Source organism: Eurytemora carolleeae, unplaced genomic scaffold (assembly GCF_000591075.1).
Source record: "Eurytemora carolleeae unplaced genomic scaffold, Eaff_2.0 scaffold1279, whole genome shotgun sequence".
NCBI classification, from domain to species: domain Eukaryota; kingdom Metazoa; phylum Arthropoda; class Copepoda; order Calanoida; family Temoridae; genus Eurytemora; species Eurytemora carolleeae.
The window spans coordinates 5,283-31,325 of NW_019397167.1; the positions used below are offsets into that span (position 1 = coordinate 5,283).

The following is a 26,043-nucleotide window of genomic DNA, read 5'->3' on the forward strand; positions in this document are numbered from 1 at the left end:
GGTAAGAAAACCTTGTCAGAAAACCAGGTAGGAAAACCTTGTCAGAAAACCTGGAGAGAAAACCTTGCCGAAAACCAGGTGAAAAAACCTTGACAGAAAAACCAGGTGAGAAAACCTTGTCAGAAAATCATGGTGTGAAAACCTTTTCAAAACCCAGGTGAAAAAACCTTGTCAGAAAACCAGGTGAGAAAACCTTGTCGGAAAACCAGGTGAGAAAACCTTGTCGGAAAACCATGGTGAGAAAACCTTGTCAGAAAACCAGGTGAGAAAACCTTGTCAAAAACCAGGTTAGAAAACCTTGTCAGAAAACTAGGTGAGAAAACCTTGTCAGAAAACTAGGTGAGAAAACCTTGACAGAAAACCAGGTAAGAAAATTAACCCTGTCTGTTTAACCCAGAACTTGGTGACATCGAAAGAATCCACCTTAAAAATACTAAATATCTACATTTAATGTTTGATAATGGGGTCTAAAGTTAAGACTCTCTAGATTTTTAACCAGGACCTCTAGTTGACTGTGAGATGACCCCCTGCTCTAAAAAAAGTAACATAGGTGAAAAATCAGGGGGGATACACCCTACCCTGATTTATCTGAGAGGGGGTAATAGTCTACTGCCCCCCAGAACCGCCTGTAGCTTAAACAGCAGTTTTCTCATTTATTAAATCCAAATAAGCAGTAGTTCAGATTAATCATTAGTCCGACTAATACGACGTTATTTGGAAAATCGTCTTCCAAGTTGTTATAACGCGCTTTGCCGCAACATATTTTTGTCGTAATGTACACAATGTAACGGACCCTACGGCCTGCAAGCAAAGTATTGAAAGTCCTATTTTTATGTTTATGTTAAGTTAAATAGATCGTGAACCCCATCATTATTTACAATATTTAAAAAGTTGGCAAAAATTGCCACCAGTCAAAAGGTTGTGCCATCGATTCTACACAGTGGGCCCAAGCTGCTGGGTGGTGTAGGAGGACGGTGTCCATGCATACACAATAGTTAGCAGTATATGAAAACTACTCCAGGTAGGATTGAAGCTGAACTAGAGATGAAGGAGCATATTAAACTACACCAGGTAGGATTGAAGCTGAACTAGAGATGAAAAAAGGTTGTGCCATCGATTCTACACAGTGGGCCCAAGCTGCTGGGTGGTGTAGGAGGACGGTGTCCATGCATACACAATAGTTAGCAGTATATGCTCCTTTACTTGTCCTTACCTTGCCGAAAATTGCCAAAAATTAGTACTCATTGAAGGCTCCATAGAGCTGAGTACAAGTAAAAGGGCATTAGTCCCATCCGATCCTCCCTTATATAGCTAAGAAACTGTCTCATGACATGTTTATAGAGCATATTCGTTAATCAATCAATCAATCCTTTTAATTATGTTATTGTTAAATTAAATAAATCGTGAACCCCATCATTATTTACAAAAATTTAAAAGTATTGTTTACTATATTATTGGAGGGGTTAGTGTAATACCATGGAAACTTTTCATACATTTCATACATACAAGGATTATTTCTGTTCTTTTAGTATTCCCTTATATCAAGGGGGTCCAGGGGGGGGGGGGGACTGGAACCCTTTCTTCGGTAATTTCCTAGAGAACGATTTTTGGACTCCCCCCCCTCTCCTATCAATTTTGTACATGGATCTTAAATGTAAGACATGTGGCCGCAGCGCTCGGCCCCTAGCCTGTCCTAGCCGCAGTGCTCGACACAGAAAGTGTCTTAACCTAACCTAACCCTAAATAAATTCTAATTTAAATAAAAATTGTTGAACAAGTTGTCATGTACAAAATTGATAGGAGGCGGGTCCAAAAATCGTTCTCTAGGAAGGACCCCTTTACTCTTTATTATAATAAGTAATATTTATACTAATGTGCGTTTAGATAGTTTAGGGCCTAATTCTATAGTGTGAAGATAGAAAAATCATTATTTTAGTCAAAATGCAGAATTGTCGTGAACTGTTGAAACCTACAGTTTTATTTCTTCGCCAGAATCCTGTCAGGTATTAAACACTAATTATCTACTAGACTGTTTTTAATATTCTCAACTTTTTTAGATCAGTTCTTTAGATTTCTAGTTAAAAAATACCTGCTTTACCTTTATGAAACTCAAAACTAAATTTTTCGCAAGTTTCAAAATATTTAGAAGTTTGAGATTGTGTTAAGTCTATTTTTTTCTTAGATTCAAAAAGTTTGGTCGAGCTATAATCCCTCACAAGAAACCAAGATGGATTCCTATGGCAAGATCTAAAATGTTTAAAGAACCTCCTGTATTTCTTATTCCACAGGTAAAAAATAATGCGATAGAAGGATTGTAGTCATTCTCAATTTAAAGATTTACCTGCTAGGTTTATAACGGTATCCCTTCAAGCTATTATTAAATATAAATGATGAAGATTTCTATGTTTTTTTTGTCCAAAAATTGTCAAAATTTTTAGTTTGGGGTTTTCGTTTCAAGTGATATCTTTTGTACTGTCACTGAGATGATGGTTTAAATAGGGTACCACTGTGAATCGATCATGTAAAGTAGGTTAACTTGAAATTATGTTTACAGTCCCTTTAAGAACAGTTAAACTCTTGAAATACTCGAAGAGTGGTAAGTTGATCTTTCGAATAAAGCTCTTTGGTCATGTATATATATTTCTATATGTTTGCTATAGCTTTCCAACCGGCTCAACCAAATTGGCTGAAATTCTTTTAAGGAACCTGGGTATCCCCTGGGTGACAAAGGTTAAACAAATTCGAAATTGTTTAAATTCAACTATCAAAATCTTAGATACATACCAAGCGCGGGTAAACGGTTGAATTGAAGTAACTATGATGATGAATGGTTCCCAAGCTAGTATTCTATATGTTCAGACGGAGATCAAGCAGGAAGAGTTTCTTAATCTTGAATATAATAGAAGAATGAACGCATTAATTAAGGTAAGAGTAGAATAAAACAGGGTTTATATTTTCTTGAGAAATCAGGCCCCCTTCGACGATTTTTTATCGGAATTTATTTGCAAAATGGAGATAAATAATTCAGTTTTAGGAGTGAATAAATTAATTTTTAGGTTAAAAGTATCTAAAATTAGAATAAACTTGCCTTTTGACGTACATTTTATCACCTTTCCCCTCAAATCTTTAAAAATCATTCTTAAAATTATATAATCCTGTCTGGAGTAAATTGATAGAAATATCTTTTTAAAAATTGTATTGAATGGATCTACTTCTAATTCAAATAAATGCGAAAATATAAGATATTAAAAAATGTTGTGTCCAGGTAATTTTTTATGAATATATTTCATTTCCTGAAAAAATCTAATCTGGGTTCCTTTTCCTTGTCTAGTATCTTGATGAGGATTATCAGAAATTTTCTGATACTGGAGAAGCGGGTAGGATTGAAGCTGAACTAGAGATGAAGGAGCATGTCAAACTACTCCAGGTAGGATTGAAGCTGAACTAGAGATGAAGGAGCATATCAAACTACTCCAGGTAGGATTGAAGCTGAACTAGAGATGAAGGAGCATATTAAACTACTCCAGGTAGGATTGAAGCTGAAATAGAGATGAAGGAGCATATTAAACTACTCCAGGTAGGATTGAAGCTGAACTAGAGATGAAGGAGCATATCAAACTACTCCAGGTAGGATTGAAGCTGAACTAGAGATGAAGGAGCATGTCAAACTACTCCAGGTAGGATTGAAGCTGAACTAGAGATGAAGGAGCATATTAAACTACACCAGGTAGGATTGAAGCTGAACTAGAGATGAAGGAGCATATTAAACTACTCCAGGTAGGATTGAAGCTTAACTAGAGATGAAGGAGCATATTAAACTACTCCAGGTAGGATTGAAGCTGAACTAGAGATGAAGGAGCATATTAAACTACTCCAGGTAGGATTGAAGCTGAACTAGAGATGAAGGAGCATATTAAACTACTCCAGGTAGGATTGAAGCTGACCTAGAGATGAAGGAGCATATGAAACTACTCCAGGTAGGATTGAATCTGAACTAGAGATGAAGGATTAAACTACTCCAGGTAGGATTGAATCAGAACTAGGGATAAAGGATTAAACAACTCCATGTAGGATTGAATCTGAACTAGAGATGAAGGATTAAACTACTCCAGGTAGGATTGAATCTGAACTAGAGATAAAGGATTAAACTACTCCAGGTAGGATTGAATCTAAACTAGAGGTGAAGGATTAAACTACTCCAGGTAGGATTGAAGCTGAACTAGAGATGAAGGATTAAACTATTCCAGTAGGGAATGAATCTGAACTAGAGATGAAGGATCAAACTACTCCAGGTAGGATTGAATCTGAACTAGAGATAAAGGATTAAACTACTCCAGGTAGGATTGAATCTGAACTAGAGATGAAGGATTAAACTAACCCCTGCTTCTATTTATCAAGGAGAACGACGAAGAAAACCGAAGAATTGCTGAGCTGAGAAGGCTACGCCTTGAACAGGAACAAATTGAAATTAAACAACAGATTGAACAAGAGCTATCACAGGCTGAACATGTTAGTATTTTATGTACATTACAAACATACATTAGATTTTGTGTGCCCTTTATTACTGCAAACTCTTAAATTTTTCTCTAACTGTAATAATTCGTTGATTTTTCTGTTTTAATGATAGATTTACAACAATAAATGTTATTGAAGCAAAATTTTAAATTTCGACCGGCCATAATCCTCCCCTGGGATTAAATAAGTAACCATTATTTATTATTCATTTGGGTTTAATTGGTTTAGCCGTAAGGCGTTTTTTGGATATAAACAGACAAGCCAAATGGAGGGCAAATGAAATTCTAATGACATCTCTTTAATCCCCGAATTAGAAAATAAATGATTTAGAGGTCGTTTGAAGGTCAAACACTGAATTTGTCGCTGCTACTGTATTGCCCTGGTTCCTAGCTTTCGTTTATTATGCATAAAGCCACAGTTTAAGCATTTTCTATTTTTCGAGGTCATTAGTGTCCAATTTTATTTTTGGAAATTCGAAAACAAATTAGGCGCGCAGGCAAAAAAATTGGAAGATTTAAACCAAAAATGAAGGCAGGGACACCCCCCCTCCTCCCCGCCTCCTTATCAATTAGGACATCTCCACCATCCCCTTTGAGTAATAATGCAGACTAATAACAGCGATCATTTAATTAGGAGGAGATGTTGAGATTAGAAAAGGCGGAGGAAATCGTGACTAAAGAGGCGGACCTCATTAATCGGCGAATCATGCCGGAGCGATTAGAAGAAGCAATCTTAGAGGTAATTAATATGATTCCTCCACTCTCCTGGTGGCGGTCTAAGGGGTCCATTCTGGGGTCCTTTGCAAATACCATTTCGTTATGTTCGTTAATTAATATAAATTGATACAATTTACTTTGTTAGGCCCTTGATAGTCCTGTGGATCACGAGTTTGCCATAGATATTCACGGACATATTTATAGAGGACGAGAGACTTATTCATTAAAGGTTAGTTTATTATTTTTCTTATTCTAGAATATGATAACTATAGTTATCTTCAGATATGGTCTTACTTCCTTATTCTGCCATTTATGGTTCCATGTAACTGTGAACTTGTTTTTTTTGCCAAATTATTTAGTTTACCATTAATTAACAATATTGAAGACTTAATTTAAGCTTTAAATCATCAAGAGATGAAAGTCGTCTTTTCAGTCTCATTATTTGTGGGTAACCATGTATATGTTTGTTACTTACTGTTCAATGACAGTGTAGTACATTTTCATCAAAACGTCTAAATTATTTTGAAAATTCGGGGAAAAAACCTGGTCCAGGTTCCCCTGGAATATATTTCCTGAATAAATGCTTCTATTGGAACATATTTTCCTGAATGCATATGTTACCCTGGTTCCACTGGAATATATTTCCTAAATGAGTATGTATTCCAGGTTCCACTGGAATATATTTCCTGAATAAATATTTTGTCTTGGTTCCACTGGAATATATTTTCCTAAATAAATATGTTGTCCAGGTTCCACTGGAATATATTTTCCTAAATAAATATGTTGGCTAGGCTCCAGTGGAATATATTTCCTGAACAATATTGTTATCCAGGTTCCACTTGAATATATTTCCTGAATGAATATATTGTCCAAGTTCCACTGGAATATATTTCCTGATTAAATATATTGTCCAGGTTCCACTGGAATATATTTACTGAATAAATATGTTGTCCAGGTTCCACTGGAATATATTTCCTGAATAAATATGTTGTCCAGGGTTCCACTGGAATATATTTCCTGAATACATATATTGTCCAGGTTCCACTGGAATATATTTCCTGATTAAATATATTGTCCAGGTTCCACTGGAATATATTTCCTGAATAAATATGTTGTCCAGGGTTCCACTGGAATATATTTCCTGAATACATATATTGTCCAGGTTCCACTGGAATATATTTCCTGATTAAATATATTGTCCAGGTTCCACTGGAATATATTTCCTGAATAAATATGTTGTCCAGGGTTCCACTGGAATATATTTCCTGAATACACATATTGTCCAAGTTCCATTGGAATATATTTCCTGAATAAATATGTTGTCCAGGGTTCCACTGCAATATATTTCCTGAATACATATATTGTCCAGGTTCCACTGAAATATATTTCCTGAATGAATATATTGTCCAAGTTCCACTGGAATATATATCCTGATTAAATATATTGTCCAGGTTCCACTGGAATATATTTCCTGAATAAATATGTTGTCCAGGGTTCCACTGGAATATATTTCATGAATACATATATTGTCCAGGTTCCATTGGAATATATTTCCTGAATACATATATTGTCCAGGGTTCTACTGGAATATATTTCCTGAATACATATATTGTCCAGGTTCCTTTGGAGAAGAGAGAGAAGTTGACTCTACGCGGGGAGCAGAAGAAGAACGAGTCGGAAGAAATGAGAGCTTCGATGGAAAACTAAGAAAGTTTAACTTTTATTAAAATTTCAGATCTAACAAGATGTCAGAAGATGGGGCGCAAAACAGGAATGTCTCTTGATAACATTAATTGTCATAAAGGGAATGTTGTTATATAAATTGACGTTCGTTTGAAATAAGGGCATACACCATTCATAACGCTATCTTTAAAGCAAAAATCTATAAAATGAAACAAGACATTCATATATATGTCGCGTATAGCCGGCCAAACGGCTGGACCGAATGGGCTGACATTTTTTGTGGACACTCATGGGTGGCCGGGGGTGTTATAGACTAAAAAATCGAAAATTGTTTTCTTTAAAAAATACATTTTTTCGTGACATATTTTTTCCCACGGGCAACGCCGGGCCCTTCAGCTAGTAATGAATAGAGTTAAGCACGTCTAAGAACACGACTTAATATTTAAAGGGTATAACTGCGAATCGGGCAGAACTATCTTAGAATAGTCATTGGATATTTCTTCAACGCGCAAATATGCTTATAAATTCTAGTTTATGGTTTTTTAAAATTTTTTATTTTGTTAAAATAGACAGAAGGGAATCCATATAATAAAACCGGTTGTTTACGGGAATATTTCCAAATCCTTCGGAAAGAAAAGAGACGAGGACGGACATACTCATCAGTGGACTGTTTTTGTCAAACCTTACAGGTATCGTGCATTAGCGTGGTTGGATCCAGGCCGTAGGATTAAGGTTATATTAAGACACTTTCTGGGCCGAGCGCTGCGGCTATGACAGAACAGATCGTTTTTGAAAACTTTTTCCCAAATGAATCTGAGTTTTTGACCAATTATTAAATTTTTTTAAGGAAGATACGTTCATGAATGTTGACTTAAAAGTTTTTTTTTTATCGAGAAAAATAACCTGAATGTTTTTTGGCCTAAGGTTTTTTCTGATATAAGGTTTTTCGACCAAAATATGTATTTTAAAAAAGGTCATTAACGATAGTCAATAATTTTAAACGACCTACCTTCGTTAACGAAATGACGAACTAAGACTAAAAAACGATATTCTTCAAAAGAGAAAGTAACCGTTTCGTTTTTTCTACGTCGTTTTTAAAACGAAACGATAGTTTTTCAACAGTTATGCATTAGTATGGTTAAATCCATGCCGTAGGCATCATGTTCATGCGTTGCGCCCTGAAGGCAATCTTGGGGTTCTATGTCGGGTTTATTTTCAGATCTATCCATTATTTCTTATTTTTTACAACAAAAAATATATATTATATATATATATATATATATACATATATATATATATATATTAGAAAATCTTTAAGTTTTAAAGCTTATCGCTAAAATACGCACATAATACTCGAACACCCGGTATTTTCTGTATGCACATTTTTATAAATAAATAAATGAAAAAGATCGTGGAAGACCCCCAATGTGGGATATCCAGACCGACTCCGGGAAGGGTCTCAGTCAGGTGCTGATTCCCCTGCCGATTCAATCTGGCACCCTAATCTCATTCCCCCTACTCTAAGGGAAATTAAGGCAGGTACATACCAGACGCCGTCTAGCCATTTTTATACTTACATTTTTTTAATGATTCATTTTTTATTTTCTGATCAGTCCCTTAAATCTTGACTAGAACCTATCTTATATGAATACATGAAAATCGGTCTATTTTCTTCTTTCCTAATCCTTAATAAGAACAATTTTGGATTAAAAACCCGATTTTTAGTAAAAGATGTNCCCCCCGCAGAACAATTTCAATTTAACAAAAGAAATGTGTTTTGAAGTTGCTGAAGGATTTAAATAAATGATCACAAATCTAAATTTATTTTACATGGATGTAAATTGAAAAGTTCTTGATATCTTATCTTTTTCTTTTTTCTGATAACATTAAAGTAAGAACAAAATAAACAGTTTTTGTTCCACTCAGATAAATTAATATTTATTTCATATTTATTAGTTATCAATGAAAGAAATATAAATACTTGAACTGTGTGTTTTTTATATAAAAAATATGACGTATTTGCGTTCCAATGTCCGGGAATAGCTTTGATATTTTCCTTCTTAACATTGTCATTAATCTATTTTAATACCACCAGGTTTATTTTTGTGCTTATAGTTAGGATAATTGGCAAATTGTTACGATTATGGTTCAGACGATATTTATAGTCTGAGAAGAAAATTAGAAAATAATTGAGTAGGAAAGGGGTTCTTGTAACCCTAAACAACATATTTTACCATGCGCGTCATATTGTCAAAATACACCCCTGAATTTTTATATTTTTAGAAACGAGGATATGTCAAGTTATGTGAAGAAAGTGCATTTTAAACTCCACGACAGGGATAAAGATTATTTTAGATTAAAGAATATTTTAGATAAAAGAATATTTTAGATAAAAGATTATGTTAGATAAAAGAATATTTTAGATAAAAGAATATTTTAGATAAAAGAATATTTTAGATAAAAGAAAATTTTAGATAAAAGATTATTTTAGATAAAAGAATATTTTAGGTAAAAGAACAAAACTGGATTTTGAAAAATTTCTGTATGTAAAGTTTATCAATTCAAGGATAATGCCTTATTAACACTTTGTTTCCGGAAATTTTTAAGGTGTTTAATTTTGTGAAAATAATTATTCCCCCAGCTATGCGAATCCGAACAGAATAGTTACTAAACCACCATATGAGGTAAACATAAAAGTCTTGTCACACAAAATTTAATACTTGTTTACGTTTTTTTGTGTTCTTGGTATTGACATTGTACAATAAGGTGTCCATGGATGACTAACTTGTGAAAACAGGTGCGCGCGGTAGCTTTTCCCATTTACAGCATTCCATTGGATCCGCAAAATTTTGGCTTCCTCGATCCGGATCCGGAAAAATATGCGGATCCATGGATCCGTATCCAAGTGGCAAAATATCAACAAAATTAACAATATAAAAAATGTTTTACTCTCAAAACTTAAATCTGAACTATTGAAAAAAGAGGGATTATAAAAATTTCCTGATCCCTGAATGGCTTAACAAGTTTAAGCATAAAAAAGCGAGAAAAAAATAAATAAAAATAAATTGACAATTCTGCTTTCGGATCCGGTTTTTTTCCATTGCGGATCCAGGACCAGGACCCGGATCCGCATCAAAATTAAGCACTGTTCGAGACTAATTTTTAATTTATTTCACTATTGTTTAGGTTACAGAGACGGGTTGGGGAGAGTTTGAGATCGTTATAAAGATATTCTTCAACGATCCCGTGGAACGACCAGCAACGATCTTTCATGTGTTGAAACTGTTCCAGCACGGTCAACCCACAGGTAGCAGCTGGAGGGGATTAATGTACACCTTGTTTTAGGTCAGTGGGGTTCATATAAATTGCAGATAGTGGCAGATTTATTGAAACTTTCTTGAGTAGTTTTTTTGGAACTAAGATACTATTTGTTGTAGATTATGTGGACATGATAATATTTGTGGTAAATATGAACAAATATTTGTGGGAGATTTGGTGGACTTCCACAATTTGTGGCTTTGGAAATAACTAAATTTTGTATTTTTAGATGCAGCTGCCCTTCTACAACAAGGGAAGAAAGTTGTAATTTCTGAGTTTTATGATGAAATTATTTTCCAGGTAAAGAAGAATTTAGATTTAGATTAGAACTAATTCTACCCGAAAATTATTTAATTACAAATTATAGCTTGTGGTGAAAAATAACGTTTTTACAGGTAAAAGTTTAAAAAAGAGAGAACATTTCAAGATTAAATCCCACCCTTTCTCCCTATTTCTAGAAATATTTTAACACAGCTTAGCTTGATACTAAACCTTCTCTATTAAAGTATTTACTCACTTAATTCAGAATTTGGAAACTGAATTATGATCGGATATACAAACAAACAAAGACATACAGAGAATACTACTTTCTTTTATTTAAGTTATAAAGTGAACCCAATCAATTTTTAATTTATATATATATATATATATACATATATATATATATAAATGCAACCTCTCCTAATCTCATGTTTTGTAGTATCCAACCCAATATATGCAACCTCTCCTAATCTCATGTTTTGTAGTATCCAACCCAATATATGTAACCCCTCCTAATCTCATGTTTTGTAGGATCCAACCCAATATATGCAACCTCTCCTAATTTCATGTTTTGTAGGATCCAACCCAATATATGCAACCTCTCCTAATCTCATGTTTTGTAGGATCCAACCCAATATATGCAACCCCTCCTAACCTCATGTTTTGTAGGATCAAACCCAATATATGCAACCTCTCCTAACCTCATGTTTTGTAGGATCCAACCCAATATATGCAACCTCTCCTAACCTCATGTTTTGCAGGATCCAACCCAATATATGTAACCTCTCCTAATCTCATGTTTTGTAGGATCCAACCCAATATATGCAACCTCTCCTGACCTCAACCCGACCCATCTCTCTAGGAGCCTACAAGCACGAAACAGATTTCGAGGTAATTTGCCAATTTTTAAAAATATTTTAAAGTAAATTATTTATTATTTTCAAGCGAAATTTTTATAATTTAATATGTCAGAACTATGAATTCTTCAAACATTAAAATTCGGTGAGACAAGGTTTTTTATCTATCCTTGTATAATCTGCACGGTTTTGTTCAAATTGAAATAATTAAAAAGTTTTTTATTCAAATAAAAATCATGTTGTTTCGATTTTGATTAATTTCTCGAAGCTTTTTAAGCCTGAAAGAAATGTTCAGAGTTTTTTTTTTTATAGGAGAAAAAGAAGACGACCTTAGCATCGATAAAGAACGGGCGCACAAGGAATTTATAAGAAATTCGAAAAAAATTTAAATCTCTTGAGAACTAAGACATGTCATATTTCTTGATCCCTGGTTTGAAAATCATATTTAAGGGACTGTCAACGTCATTTCTCGTCACTCACAGGAACAGATGTTCTATTCTCAACAGTACCCTTTTAACCTTTGTCTGATTGAAAATGATGAAAATGTGTCTGTTATAAATCTGAGCATTGTTTCTTTTCAAATGTTGCTGCTCTTAAAACAAAAGAAACTTGCGGATTTATAAAATTGAGACAAAGTAGGAAATATCAGAATATAGAACTTGTCCAGAAAAAAAAACCCGACAAATTCTTCCTTATTTTCGCGCCGCTAAAATTATAAAGTTTTTTTTCCATTGTGGTTCCATGATCTGGATCCGCATCAGCACCAAAATTAAATGGATCCTAAGCACTGGCTAAAATAATTATCTATATTTTAAACTAGTTTGCAGGTCAAATTTTAACAATATAGAGTTAGGTCCAGTGAAAACAAAACCGACCTTGGTTGGTTTTGATGGAGAATAAGGCTCATTGTTGAGTCTTGTTCTCACGGCAACCCGGAATGCGCCAGTTCCAACCATGAAAATCCGTCAAATATAATATTAAGCCAGTTTTTTTTCTTTTTTTTAACTTAACTCTGGAAAATAAGATGCAGCTTGAATCCGAAAGCTCAAGCTGCAGCTTAGACCCGAGCCGTATTTTCCCGAGTTTTTAAATCGCGGGCTGAGGACCGATAAATCTGAACATTTTATGTTTATACTGATGATATGAATGAAATGAAATGATTCGAATGAATAAATGTTCAGAGTACAAGCTGAAATAGAAGATCTTAAATCCAAGTTAGATCTGGCAAAATCAACAATAAGGAAATGCTCGAATTATATTACTAAATCAATTAATCATTTACAAAATTATGTTTATTTTTGTGCAAAGAAAGTTTGTTTTAAAGTTAAACAGAGCTGAAAACTTTAGAATTTAATAGCATTAACCCCTAATGCTTAATCTGAATATCCACAGTGGAACTTATAATTTTCTTAATCCTCTCTTTTGGTGCACTCTGATTGGTAGAATTTTAGGCACTGAAGATTAACAAAAAGAGATCAATTGATCTTGATATCCACAATTCTAAAGTTTTCAGCTCAGGGTAATTTATTTTTTTGTTTGATTCTTTGCTATGATATTTTTTATATAATGTTAGTTTGTTAGTTTTTGATTTGCATGGTTACTTTTTGCTTGTTTATATGAGTTTTTATTTGCCATACAATTTATTTTCTAGTTTTTCATTTGTAAAGGTACTTTTTTGTTAGTTTATTAGCAACTTTATTTTTCTCTGCTACATATATACAACATAGTATTGTTCGCTATATTTTTATTTGCAAGGATATTTTTTTTGCAAATTTATTTACAAGTTTAAATTTTGATAAGTTATTTATTGCAAGGTTGTTATTTTATTATCTTGTATTTTGCTCAGAAATTTTCCGAAAATGTTTGATTTTTTATTTGAAATTATTAAATAAATTTGACTGGTTTTCAGTAAGTTTAAAGATGAAGTGAACAAAGCTCAACAAGAAAGAGGAATTGAAGTCAGCTGATGAACACATCTTTGTCAGCTGACAGTCCGGTCTCAATCGGCTGATAGTTTGGTCTCAACCAGCTTAAAAATTGATATCAAACAGTTACCTGATAATTGAATTCTTAAAGTACTTAATAATTCAGTTTTTACGCCAAAATACTGTCTAATTTCTTTAATGTTAAGTGGTTATTGCAAGTGGTTGATTAAAAATCTACCAATATCAAATTTCTATAGTTTTCTTATTTCAGGATAATTAATCCAAAGAAAATATAAAAATGGCGGAACACGTGAGTAAAGAACATCTGCGAATGGCTGGTGTCGTAAAACATGTTCACTCGGAGCTAAGAAGGAAATTGCGATCCGGGAAACCATTTCATGAAGTAATTAATACATATAAAGAAGACTCTTGCTCCGCTGGCTTTAAATTTTTGAAGACTCAATTTTAAAAATGATTATAACAATTTAGAACAATACCATTGTTCTTGTTTTTCGTCTTTAAAATTGAAAAGTTGGATCAACGTGTTTTGAACAGCAGAGATCTTTAAGATCAACGTGTACATTGTGCAGTGCAACACATTTTTTACACAACATTTTACAATTAATATTCTACATTTTAAAGACATTTTCCCAAACGACATCTTCCCAAGGGTATTTTATTAAGAGGTCTGTCCTAGCCGCAGCGCTCGGCCCCCCCATTGCACCTCAGAAGATCTAAATTAACCTTTAGGGAAGTGCCTCTTGGGAAATTGAACCTTCTTGGAAAGTTGCCACTTGGGAAGTCGCACGTGGGAAAATGCCACTGGGAAAGTTTTTAACACCCATTTTCTAACATTGAACGGGTGAGAGGGGGTATTTTCTAAATAGACATTATATTTGGTTACTCTCCACTGAACATGGTTTAATGCCAAATAAAGAGTCTGATCTAGATCCAATGCAAGCATTTAATTATTTTTCTTTACAAAACGAGTAAAACTTATAAAAAAGGCCACAAACTAACAAAAAAAGGGATTTTCACTCGCAACGGTTAATACCTTAAAATGGGTTAGGTATCTTTAACGTCGAGTTGGATATATAAAGAATAAATGGCCGTGAAATTACACTGTGAAAGTGCGTAGGATTCATTAAATTTTGATGCGGATCAGAATCCTATATCCGCACTGGAAAAAAATAGATTCGGATCCAGATCATCAAGATTTACTGATTTTTTTAACAGAAGAAGAATTTTCGAATTATTTTCCTTTTTTTAAACTTGTCTTTCTTTATGCAACAACTTGAAAACCATTCAGAAAGAAGTCTCTTTTTTCTTCAGTTTTTGTTCTTCAGTTTTTGGTTGATATTTTTGCTGAACGGGATCTGGATCCAGGAAGTCAATAGGTTGCGGATCCAATGGATCCGAATCCTAAGCACTTTTTGATCTATTTTAGGTAGGATTCCATTAATTCAGTTTCCACAGCCGCATATGTTTACACTACACATGTTTTCTGTAAATAGAATATCTCGGACAGGAGCTCAATCCGGTTTTCCTATCAACAAAGGTTGATTACAATATTATTATTCTTTAAAGTGAATATTAAATTTTTCTTTATTTTAGGTTTGGAATGAACATTTATCACAAGAATCAACACTGCAGGTAATGGTAAAAAGTTTTATTTCGGAGGAAGNTTGTTCGATTATTTAATGTGTATTTCTCTTTTTTGTCGTTTGTCCTTTTCTAAAATAGATTATTTTCACATATTTTTATTCTTCAAATGTCGATTTTAAAAAAGAAAGCCATACAATAACTATTAAATTAAACCCTTTTTTAAGGATTATACTTACATTTGTATTGTACTAATTGTAGAGATATAAAATTTCTACACTGAGTGTACTGAGTGTACTGTCTGTAAAGTCTGTTCTGTGCGTACTGTCTGTATTGTGTCTGTACTTTGCGTATGCTGTCTGAACTGTACTGTCTAAGAGTATGGAACTATACGGTACTATACTGTGTATACTGTGTAGGAGTATGTGAAGAGTATGGAACTGTAATGTACTGTATTTACTGTTTAGAAGTATGTGAAGAGTATAGAACTGTACTGTACTGTGCTACTACGTAGGAGTATGTGAAGATATGGAACTTTATTGTACTGTGTTTACTTTGTAGGAATATGCGAAGAGTATAGAACTGTATTCTACTGTGTTTACTTTGTAGGAATATGCGAAGAGTATAGAACTGTACTGTACTGTGCTACTATGTAGGAGTATGAAAGAGTTGGAACTGTATTGTACTGTGTTTACTTTGTAGGAATATGCGAGGAGTATAGAACTGTACTGTACTGTGCTACTTCGTAGGAGTATGCGAAGAGTATGGAACTTTGCTGTTCTGAACTGTGTATACTGTGTTGGAGTATGTGAAGAGTATGGAACTGTAATGTAGTGTGTTTACTATGTAGGAATATGCGAAGAGTATGGAACTTTTGGCCACTCACCACTGGGCTAAGGAACGTTTCTCAGCAATCAAGTTTTCTTCGATTTTATAACTGATTGGTTGATTAATGGAGATTTTTGAAGATTGCTTTTGTGAAAAAATTACTGAAATTATTGAAATTAACATACTGAGATGCTGACTTCATAGTTGTGTAATTGATTTATTAATTAGACGATTAAGTAACATATTGATCGATTGGATTGATTGATTGATTGAATAAATTGATTGCTTCGTTTTAAAACTAAAATATAAACTTTGTTAGATTTATATCGACTGTTTGATTGACTTGAACAAATGCGATTTTGACTATCTGTTCATTTATCGCATTATGTATCAATTGAAATCGCGCTTGATTGATTGATTGATTGATGAATTGATTGTTTGATTGATCAATTGATTGATTGACTAGCTAGAGGAGGTTGACCCTGCTACATGTAGGATAAACTGGACTTACTCCAAAATACAACAGGCACGTATTCTTTACAAGTCAAGAATTTCTGTTTAAAACTACAATCGTCGTCGTATCTATGCAATGCAGACGACTTTTTTCAATTTTGATTTCTACCAAGCTTTCAAACAGCAGAAATACTACAATATTTAAACATGGAGAAGTTGTCATTTAACAACTTATATTTGTTTACTTGTAAACTTGTAATTTGAAAATGCTTGTTAGGAGTTAAAGCATTGTCAATAAAAATCTGTCTTCATTGTATTCATATAATCACCGATCACTTTAGTTTTTGAATAATTTTCAGTTTGGTGATTCTGATAAATTTTCGTTCGAACCAAACAAGTCCCACAGGAATTTTTATTTATGGTCAAAAAGTAATCAACAAAATTACAATGTCTAAATTCTAAGTAAACTTCAGTAAAAGTATATATTGTAAATTTATTTATAACTAGCTGAAGTGCCCGGCGTTGCCCGTAGAATTTTAAATATTTTAATTTAAAAAACATCAAATCTATTTTTAACGTTTACCTATGGGTTTCCTCAAAAAAATGTCATCCAATTTATATATATATATATATATATTTCAGTTTATAACTTCACATTTTTTATTAAAAAAGAATTATACTAAACATAATGTTTCACGCTATCATGACGATCCTCAGTAGTTACAATTTATTGAACAACTAAAATTCTATATATATACATTATACATATTTTAATTTTTAAACTTCACATTTTATTCAAAAACAATTGTACTAAACATAATGTTTTACGTCTCAGCGAAGAGATTTTTTATAAAGATATTCTTGAAGAGAATGTGTTTCAGTATTTTCACGGTGGAGGCCTGGTTCAACAGCTTTACAAGGATAAACGACGAGCAGAGAGGAATTCAGCCAGGGAACAATTTTTCAGCAAACAACCCGGAATTTTTCATCATCTAATTTTTCTGTTCACTCTTGGTTTAATGAAAAGTTTTGATCTTTTTCCATTTTATGTAATAGTTTTTACACTCTTGATTAATTGGTTATTGGATTTCATTGATTGATTGATTGATTGATTGAGTTATTGATTTTATTTGCCAAACTGATAATTATCTGCAGTACAGAATGTGAAGTAGATCCCCCAATCCCTCTGCGGGTACAGATGCTTGATGTTGGTTCCTGTTATAATCCATTCTACAAGTACAGGTACTGTACTGTACAACCCGTACACCTTGTAGAGTACATATACTTGATGTTAGTTCCTGTTATAATCCATTTTACAAGTACAGGTACTGTACTGTTCAACCCGTACACCTTGTAGAGTACATATAGTTGATGTTGGTTCCTGTTATAATTCATTTTACAAGTACAGGTACTGTACTGTTCAACCCGTACACCTTGTAGAGTACATATACTTGACGTTGATTCCTGTTATAATCCATTCTACAAGTGCAGGTACTGTAATGTTCAACCCGTACACCTTGTAGAGTACATATACTTGATGTTGGTTCCTGTTATAATTCATAGTACAGATACACATTAATGGTAAGCTAAATGATAAATCGTTTTCTTGTGAATCATTTGGGCTTGCTTTTTATTTTAACAGTTTTTAAATTGTTCTGATGAAAATATAATTTGATCCAGACCAGATTCGATATTCGACATTTAACCATGATAAGTTGAGAGTAATCAGATAATCACGGTTCAATAGCCTCTCTGAAACATTACACTGTTATACTTAATGTTTTATCAATTTTATTTTTATGATTTACTAAAAAAACAAGAAATACAAGTCTTTTTTTCTAGAAATACCAAATAGACTATCAAGTACAATAGGTGGCAACGCAGAATTTGCACACTCAGTTCAGCTGTTTATACGTCATAAGTGTCAACTCAGCGTTATGTGTATAACAAAATTATAAATTATAGTGATAATTTTATACTAAAGTGCTTATCTTTTAGTGAAATCAGTGCAAATTCATGTGTTTTTTATTTTCTGTTTTTACACTTTTCCTTTCTTTCTTTTTACATTTGACACTTGTGACGTTGTGCGCACTTGGTCGATTTTTCTGTTGCCATCTATTGTACTTGACGATCTATTTGAGAAATACATAAAAATTCTTTTATTGTGGTTTACAATCTTTTTCTGAAATATTTCTTTACATTGTTTAAAAGCATAATCTGTTAAAAAAAGAAAAAGAATTATCTATTTGTATTTTGGAAGCTGAAAATCGATAATTTCTTTTATGACTATTTTTAATAAGATATAAATTTGTTCATTTACGTATATGGTGTTAAATGATAAATACTTCTCAAACCTTGTTTGGTATTAAAATCAGATTTTTAAAAATGTTAATATTTAGAATTATTTAAGTAATAGCTTTATATATTTAGAGATGGTAAAGTAACCGCTATATTTTTTTAAATGTTGGAGTAACAGCTTATATATTTAGTGATGTTGAAGTAACAGCTTTATATATTTAGTGATGATGAAGTAACAGCTGTATATATTTAGTGATGTTGAAGTAACAGCTGTATATATTTAGTGATGTTGAAGTAACAGCTGTATATATTTAGTGATGTTGAAGTAACAGCTGTATATATTTAGTGATGTTGACGTAACAGCTGTGGATATTGCTCCTGCAAGAGATGAAGTTCTAATCTGTGATTTTATAAATGTTCCAATTAAATCTGAAAGGTATAGGATTACTAATATTCTGTAGAATATTAAATATTTTGTTTATATTTCAATTTATAAAAATACAAAATATCTCTTATCCCATACAATCATTCATATCTCCAGTTATTAAGGCAGACTACATTTTAGAAATGTCAAATGAATGGAGCAAACCTTTTCAATGGTCAAGGATGACTTTCAAGTTTATTTCACTTGTTTAAGAAGTTATGCTTCTTTAAAATCGGACTGTATAATGTATAAATAATATGTATATTTAACTTTATTTTTTTAAATTTTATTTTTCACCATAAATACATTATATGTATGTATGTTGTACAGTGTACAATATAATGTACAATGTACATATAATGTCTATAAAATATTATCGTTATCTAAATATTATTTCTAAGGGAATTTGACGGAAGAAAATTAATCAGCCTTGGAGCAGAATCCTTCCATGTTATTCTTTTCTGTCTTCTTCTAGAGTACATTCCTTCCCAACTAGCCAGGTAACCTTACATGTTCTTTTCTGTCTTCTTCTAGAGTACATTCCTTCCCAACTAGCCAGGTAACCTTTCATGTTCTTTTCTGTCTTCTTCTAGAGTACATTCCTTCCCAACTAGCCAGGTAACCTTTCATGTTCTTTTCTGTCTTCTTCAAGAGTACATTCCTTCACAACTAGCCAGGTTACCTTTTATGTTCTTTTCTGTTTTCTTTTTGAGTACATTCCTTCCCAACTAGCCAGGTAACCTTTCATGTTCTTTTCTGTTTTCTTCTAGAGTACATTCCTTCCCAACTAGCCAGGTAACCTTTCATGTTCTTTTCAGTTTTTTTCTGCTTTATGAAATATCCAAAGGTCGATTTTTCTCTTCTTTTGGTAATTAAAGGGACAGTAAGCGTAATTTCAAGTGACCCACCAATCTCCATGTATGGTGATTTTTGAAGAATTACCTACAAACTCAAAATTTTAAATTTCATGAATGAATTGGTTATTTTGATGTCAATGGCATAATAAATTAATAGAATTAAAAAAAAAACAATGAAAATTGACAAAATGCATTGTTAACGTTTTTTTTATTTAATTAACATTTTTTTTAGACTTGAATGTTGTGAAAAGGCGAGTAAAGTTTTGAAGAAAAACGGGATATTAATCATTATTACACCTGGTAATTAACTATCTTATCTTACTTTTTATATTTCTTTTATGCAGAACACAATGTTGGATGATTTTTTAAATTATTGATGCTTCGTCATATCTTCATTTTATTCTACAAATCATTTTGTAATTCGATGAGAAGTTAAAGGTTGAATCTTTAAAGTCTTATTTGAGAATCATTAAAAAAATATTCAAATTTTATCCCTTAGTTGTTATTATTTCCTGAACTTTAAGCGTTTCTTTTATATAGTTTCAGTTTTCCCTACTCAGCAATAAGTTCTAATAAATCACTTGTGAAGAACTTATTAAAACTTGCTAAATCAAACGAAGTATTTTGATCAAAAGTAAAAAACCAATCAACTCATTTGTTTATTTTTCTAGATGTAGGTTTCTTTAGTAGATTGTAATAACAGTAAAAACTAAAGGCCGAAATGGGGTTTGTTTAAAATGAAAATTATAATTTCTTCTTAGAATAAGGAGCCAGGCTGTATTCTGCATGTAAAAGCCCTGCGCCCATTTTTTAAAAAATCTAAGTATTGTCAGTTGGTGTCGGATATCTTTTGTCAATCTTAGCTAATTTTTGTAAAATTAAAATTGCCATGCGAAAATGACTTTAAGCGTGGAAAAAAATCAAAAATGTCACTTGGAAAAACAAACATTTTTTTTGCAAAATATGTTTCTGAATGCAGTGTTTCAACACGGATCGTTTGCCATTCGACGTATTTTGTGTCAGTGAATTTTTCGACTAACTGACAAAATTCGGTTTCCGAATGGGAATTTTGATTTTTTATTAAATCGTCTTTTCTAATTGTTGTTTGTATATCTAAATCTCTTCGAATTCCGAGGGACAGAGCAATTGGAACAATCACCCCCCTTAGCTCCCATTTCAGGTTTCTTTTCAGATCATTCTATTATTTCTTATTATTTTTCAGTTAGACATGTTAATAGGGGGGGGGGGGTAATTGGAACAATCACCCCCCTTAGCGCCCATTTCAGGTTTCTTTTCAGATCGTTCTATTATTTCTTATTATNAACTTTATTAGATGCATCTCATTAGATGGTTTGTTAGAAGGTCAACATTATTAGATGCATCTCTTTAGATGGTTTGTTAGAAGGTCAACTTTATTAGATGCATCTCATTAGATGGTTTGTTAGAAGGTCAACTTTATTAGATGCATCTCATTAGATGGTTTGTAAGAAGGTCAACTTTATTAGATGCATCTCATTAGATGTTTTGTAAGAAGGTCAACTTTATTTTGAAAAATTAATTCTTACAAGAAAAAAGATTTACGTCAAAGTTCGTAGATCGACCCCCACCACATACACATACATATAAACAGTTTGTTTTTAATCATCCTGACAGAAACAATCTCAAGGAATAATAAAAATTGTCTTAGAATATTTTTTAAAAAGTGAATATTTGCAAATTATCTTTTTTCCATCTCATGATATGAGTTCGTTTCCCTTTTGTCCATTTGACAACCCAATTTTTTTTTAAATTATCTTTTTGTTTGCTTATTTTCTTGTGGTTTTTAGCATTTTTTACTATCGATTTTGATGGTTATTATATTGTTTGAACCGACGAGGGTCAACCCAGACCGAAATATCTTTTCAATAAATGTGGAACTAACTTTTACTTTTTTTACTCTAGAGAGGTTAGGTCACCATCACCGAATTTTAAAGAAAGAAAAAATCAGATAAAAATGTAGAGATAAATAAGAATTGGTTCCCAGAAAGGGTCCGAATGACGAATACAACCAATGCAACTGTTTTGTTTACTTATTAGTAATATTAGTAACAAGCAATTTCAGTTTCATAAGTTAATTTGATTTGGAGGCTGACTCGTGAATTTTTGTATTTCACGGAGGCATTGAGAGATGGAATTTTTATACATCATCCCCTAATTATCAGATTTAATATTAATATATAGACTTCTTTCCTACCTTACCCCATTCGGGGTTCCAGAATCCTGATTTATCCAAACACAAAAACAGAGATTGCCTCCCCCCGCACCGGTAAAATAATAGTTGAGATAAATAGATAAATATTTATATAAAAAAATATAATTATATATTTGAGAGGTTATATAAATATTTATATAAAAGATATAAGTATATATTTGAGAGGTTAGATAAATGTTTTTACAAAAAATATATGAATATGAATAATTAATTTTAGATTCCTCTCACCAAAATAAGAACTCTGTTCTGATAAGAGGATGGAAGCAAGTCTTGTCTCAAATAGGTAAATTTATTATTCACCAGCTTCAAAACCAAGCTTTGTCCGGAAATAGAACTTCACCTTTAAAAGTCAAGTGACCCTCCATTGATAGAATGCCATGTCCGATTTACAACGGTACCCTTAAACACAGATAGTCTGGTCAAGTATAACTTGTATAGTATATATTGTATAGTATAAATAGTATATATAGTGTATAGTATATATATTGTATAGTATAAATAGTATATATATAGTGTATAGTATATATAGTATATATATTCAGAGTGGCCAAAATGTACAAAAAAATGTACGGATTTTTAAAAAAATGTACGGATTGGTTTAAAAAAATGTACGGATTGTACGGATTTTTTTTAAAAAAATTGTACGGATTGTACGGATATCTTTTCGAAAATTGTACGGATTGTACGGATTTCTTCTGAAAATGTACGGATTTTTGTACGGATTTGTTCAAAAAAGTTTTGGCCACCCTGTATTTGACACTTGTGACGTCGTGTATAATTGATCCATTTCTTTGTTGCCACCTATTATACTTGGTAATCTATTTGGATAACACTATAACACTACTCTTTTATTCATACTTAAAATACATTTTAAGTTTCTCATTTGAAAGAAATAAAAAAGGAAAATTAGGTAGAAAATGCAAGTTGTTCAAAATGACCTTGTAAAGAGAATAAGTACAAAATAAGAAATAAGTTTGTTTCTCTCCTCTTTTTAAAATCATTTCTAGGTTTTGCTCAAGTTTATTATGAGAAGAAGCAACATTTTCATGGATTGGTTTTCAGGAAGCTAGGTAGGAATCTGTTTAGAAAATATTCACAAAAGAATTGTCAAAAAGAAATGTTAATTCTTCATTAAGTTCACGATTACAACTATTTGAAGTCATCGTTTCTTAGATAAAGGATTAAATGGCACTAGAATCTGCTATGTTTATTGTTTATTGTTTGAAGGGACTGTAAGTGTAATTTCAAGTGATCCTTTTATGCAAAGATGGCAATTCCTAATTCACATCGGTGCCCTCAAAATCTTTGTATGATCAAGTATGAATCAGATATCAATGTTTAGAATTTTTAAAACTGATTATTCTCAATTATGGTTTCTCTCATTAAGTACAGGAAAACCCAAAGGTATTAAACACTGTAAAACATAGAATAACTAAAATATCTTCCACCATATTGATCAGATAAAGGTTTAAACGTATTGTTGTGAATCAGGCAGTGCTATTGTATTGAGGGATACTTCAAATTACTGTTACAGTGTCTTTAAATAAACTGACCTTTTAAAATTACGTCACAATTCGTTTAAAATTTACCTAAAACAAAATTGACAGATGAAGATTAATAAAATTATTTTTTAGGAGAGGAAGAGATGGCTTTAGTCCGTATGGAGAATTCTTTAATTCCGTTAACTAGAGAAGAGATGATACAAAGGTTTCAGATTCCACAGGACTCCAACCCAGAGGTGTCACTAGAGTCTACTCCTGAACTTGAAATAGACCCAGATACCATTCTTGATCACTTCTCAGAGCTTCCAGATTTTTTTCCTGACACTTAGATCATTTGGTAGATTTTATTCATTGACCCTCACCACGACTTGTACAGTAAATGGTTTGTCTTTTATCTTCAAAGACTTTACTGTGATAGTATTGTTCCTCCCAAAACCAATATTTGTGAATTATGTTCTAAATATTTGCCAAATTAACTTATCATTGCACTGTTATGATCGTTACCGTTATGTGATAATTATTAATATTTTTTCAGAACTATGCAAAACAATTATTTTGTTGCCTTATGTATCTTGTATCCTGTATCCTGTATCCTGTATCCTGTATCCAGTATCCTGTATCCTGTATCCAGTATCCTGTATCCTGTATCCTGTATCCTGTATCCAGTATCAGTGTATAGTATATAAGTTTTATAATTAAATATCTCATATTTTTGTTAAATACTAATTCGACAGTAAAAAGTTTTTAAGAGAGATAAATTATATATAAACGTTTTTGCTGTTGAAAACTGATTTTTAATCTAAAAAGTGATTTACGCATATCCTGCGTCAGAAATAATAAATAAAATTAAATACTTTTTTCAAGCTAGAAAAACGACTGCATTGTTGACTAGATTTTAAGGGTTGACTCAGACATGCTCGTTTTTAATGAGGGTCACTTGAAATTATAACAACGAACTCCACCGTGATTTAAAGGTTGCAAGCTTACAAGCAAGCATCGATGATCTTTTTGCCAATTACTTGTTAAAAATTAAAGCTAAAAACTACCTTGAAGTTCTAAAATGTACATGTTCAGGGTAAAAAAGCATAATTGTGTTATATCGGTCATATCAAAGCCCATGGCGTTGCGACACTTTAAATTTACCGCCGATGTTTTAAAAATGGATCCAACTTTTTACAAGCAGGCTCACTGAATCTATGTGCCTCTATAACTTTCTTATTATTATTATAATTGACTAAAGATATGGCAGACAAGCTCTTCAGGGGGAAGATGGAATATTTCACCTCATTAAATATTATACTTAAGAATAAAGATGCTTATTTTCTTTTTGTATATAAATAACTATGACGTCCCAAAAATGACGCCAAAAAAAAAATTATTCAACAAAAATAACATCATAATATGTAGAATTGGTAGATAGTAAGTTAATAAAGCAACTTGAAATAGTTTTTATAATTTTATTTCATTAATTAAATTTAATAATGCACTTCGCACACCTGTTAATGTAATAGTAGGGACTAATAATTTTTCTGTCAAGTTATTTTTGAACGGGGTGTGTGTGAGGGGGGGGGCTCTCACACTCAACATTTATGAAACAAACTATCAAACAACTTAATAAGACCATATTATACCATATATTACATATATTAAAATAATAACTGAAGATAATGTAATTTTCAATTCAACTTTCTTATCTATTAAAATTATAAAATCACCGCTGGTATTTCTGCTTAACAAAGACGACATTAATCATGTAATGTAATTGTTAATAAATTAACACACATTTAATATGTTCAAGAATTTTGACTATTGAGCAGCTTTATAAAACTTGAAACATTTTGTTAAGTATAATTCTGTCTTGAATAAAATGAAAAGATTAAAAACTGAAAAATGTCTATATAGATAATGTAGCGTTTAACTTAAATCTGCTATTTACTGAAAACGATTATCTAAGGAATTTTAAAAATGTTTTATTTATTTATATTTATTTTTTAACCCTAACCTTTTCTCCCCAAATCATTTTAAGAATGGTTTTTAGGTCGGTTGATCGAAGGATTTTCAGTCAAAAATAAATAAACTTTTGTCTAAAAATTTGTATTTCGATAGTAAATATCCAATATCAATATCCCTGTCTCCGGTAAATTGGCATTAAAACAATCTTTACTTTATACATGATCTGTCAATGACTTTCAGCTCGAGATCTATTATGTTTTTCAATTTTTGGCCGGCCAGATATGTACCCTGGGGTCATGTGAGGCGCCACAAAAAAATGGGCCCGATCTTTTCAGCCGTTATGACGTAGTGGATACAAACAGACCTAACAAATCTTAATTTATATATTTCTTGGTTGTCAGAAGGGAGGGAGGGGGGGGGCACGGCATTCTCCTTTGAAATATATTTTTCTCCTAGGACACTTTTCTGATCTGAAGTATTAGACGTCTCTCAATTTATTTATACAGGGTGTCTCTGAAAAAGTGCGTTTGCCCTGAAAAGTGATCCTAGTAGGTATAATGCCCATAGAAGGGGATCGTCGATGTTAATTTTGCTCAAAAA

The 26,043-nt window shown here is 32.3% G+C and overlaps 3 protein-coding genes across 7 annotated transcripts; all 3 read left to right on the forward strand.

The window, feature by feature from the left end:
- Positions 1 to 1,891: 1,891 nt before the first annotated feature.
- LOC111712453 (probable 28S ribosomal protein S26, mitochondrial) lies at positions 1,892 to 6,967 on the forward strand. The gene is made up of 8 exons (XM_023487061.1): positions 1,892 to 2,003; positions 2,183 to 2,288; positions 2,860 to 2,925; positions 3,332 to 3,427; positions 4,399 to 4,509; positions 5,149 to 5,253; positions 5,377 to 5,460; positions 6,849 to 6,967. Exons 1-8 carry the CDS (start codon positions 1,942 to 1,944, stop codon positions 6,936 to 6,938), a joined length of 720 nt encoding a protein of 239 aa, XP_023342829.1. The 5' UTR covers positions 1,892 to 1,941; the 3' UTR covers positions 6,939 to 6,967.
- LOC111712454 (YEATS domain-containing protein 4-like) lies at positions 6,918 to 13,546 on the forward strand. 2 transcript variants are annotated; one of them, XM_023487062.1, is made up of 10 exons: positions 6,918 to 7,002; positions 7,484 to 7,603; positions 9,198 to 9,251; positions 9,556 to 9,598; positions 10,101 to 10,221; positions 10,462 to 10,532; positions 11,301 to 11,384; positions 11,663 to 11,709; positions 12,532 to 12,591; positions 13,260 to 13,546. In XM_023487062.1, exons 1-10 carry the CDS (start codon positions 6,977 to 6,979, stop codon positions 13,315 to 13,317), a joined length of 684 nt encoding a protein of 227 aa, XP_023342830.1. In that variant the 5' UTR covers positions 6,918 to 6,976; the 3' UTR covers positions 13,318 to 13,546. The 2 variants fall into 2 exon arrangements, with proteins under 2 accessions (XP_023342830.1, XP_023342831.1); XM_023487063.1 differs by lacking the exons at positions 11,301 to 11,384; positions 11,663 to 11,709; positions 12,532 to 12,591; positions 13,260 to 13,546 and adding an exon at positions 11,025 to 11,162.
- A 4-nt stretch (positions 13,547 to 13,550) lies between these two features.
- On the forward strand, positions 13,551 to 24,027 carry LOC111712452 (probable methyltransferase BMT2 homolog). 4 transcript variants are annotated; one of them, XM_023487060.1, is made up of 14 exons: positions 13,592 to 13,678; positions 14,723 to 14,833; positions 14,890 to 14,928; positions 15,728 to 15,775; positions 16,172 to 16,231; positions 17,040 to 17,110; positions 17,314 to 17,400; positions 18,803 to 18,892; positions 19,282 to 19,380; positions 19,970 to 20,037; positions 20,873 to 20,917; positions 22,206 to 22,271; positions 22,996 to 23,058; positions 23,623 to 24,027. In XM_023487060.1, the coding sequence occupies exons 4-14, from the start codon at positions 15,743 to 15,745 to the stop codon at positions 23,817 to 23,819; spliced, it is 879 nt and encodes a 292-aa protein (XP_023342828.1). In that variant the 5' UTR covers positions 13,592 to 13,678; positions 14,723 to 14,833; positions 14,890 to 14,928; positions 15,728 to 15,742; the 3' UTR covers positions 23,820 to 24,027. The 4 variants fall into 4 exon arrangements, with proteins under 4 accessions (XP_023342824.1, XP_023342826.1, XP_023342827.1 ...); XM_023487056.1 differs by lacking the exon at positions 14,723 to 14,833 and having other exon boundaries at positions 13,551 to 13,678; XM_023487058.1 differs by lacking the exon at positions 14,723 to 14,833 and having other exon boundaries at positions 13,551 to 13,678; positions 16,178 to 16,231.
- Positions 24,028 to 26,043: the final 2,016 nt, after the last annotated feature.

Bases quoted from the DNA above. Each gene is read 5' to 3' on its own strand.
- LOC111712452 (XM_023487056.1), top strand. From the start codon at position 13,574: ATGGCGGAACACGTGAGTAAAGAACATCTGCGAATGGCTGGTGTCGTA. The intron at 14,929-15,727 runs GTAATGGTAAAA...TTTACTATGTAG, and splicing joins CACAAGAATCAACACTGCAG to GAATATGCGAAGAGTATGGA. The intron at 17,401-18,802 runs GTACTGTACTGT...GTATATATTTAG, and splicing joins AATCCATTCTACAAGTACAG to TGATGTTGACGTAACAGCTG.
- LOC111712454 (XM_023487062.1), top strand. From the start codon at position 6,977: ATGTCAGAAGATGGGGCGCAAAACAG. The intron at 7,604-9,197 runs GTATCGTGCATT...TTATATTTTTAG, and splicing joins GTTTTTGTCAAACCTTACAG to AAACGAGGATATGTCAAGTT. The intron at 9,252-9,555 runs GGATAAAGATTA...TTATTCCCCCAG, and splicing joins CATTTTAAACTCCACGACAG to CTATGCGAATCCGAACAGAA.
- LOC111712453 (XM_023487061.1), top strand. From the start codon at position 1,942: ATGCAGAATTGTCGTGAACTGTTGAAACCTACAGTTTTATTTCTTCGC. The intron at 2,289-2,859 runs GTAAAAAATAAT...CTATATGTTCAG, and splicing joins CTGTATTTCTTATTCCACAG to ACGGAGATCAAGCAGGAAGA. The intron at 3,428-4,398 runs GTAGGATTGAAG...CTATTTATCAAG, and splicing joins AGCATGTCAAACTACTCCAG to GAGAACGACGAAGAAAACCG.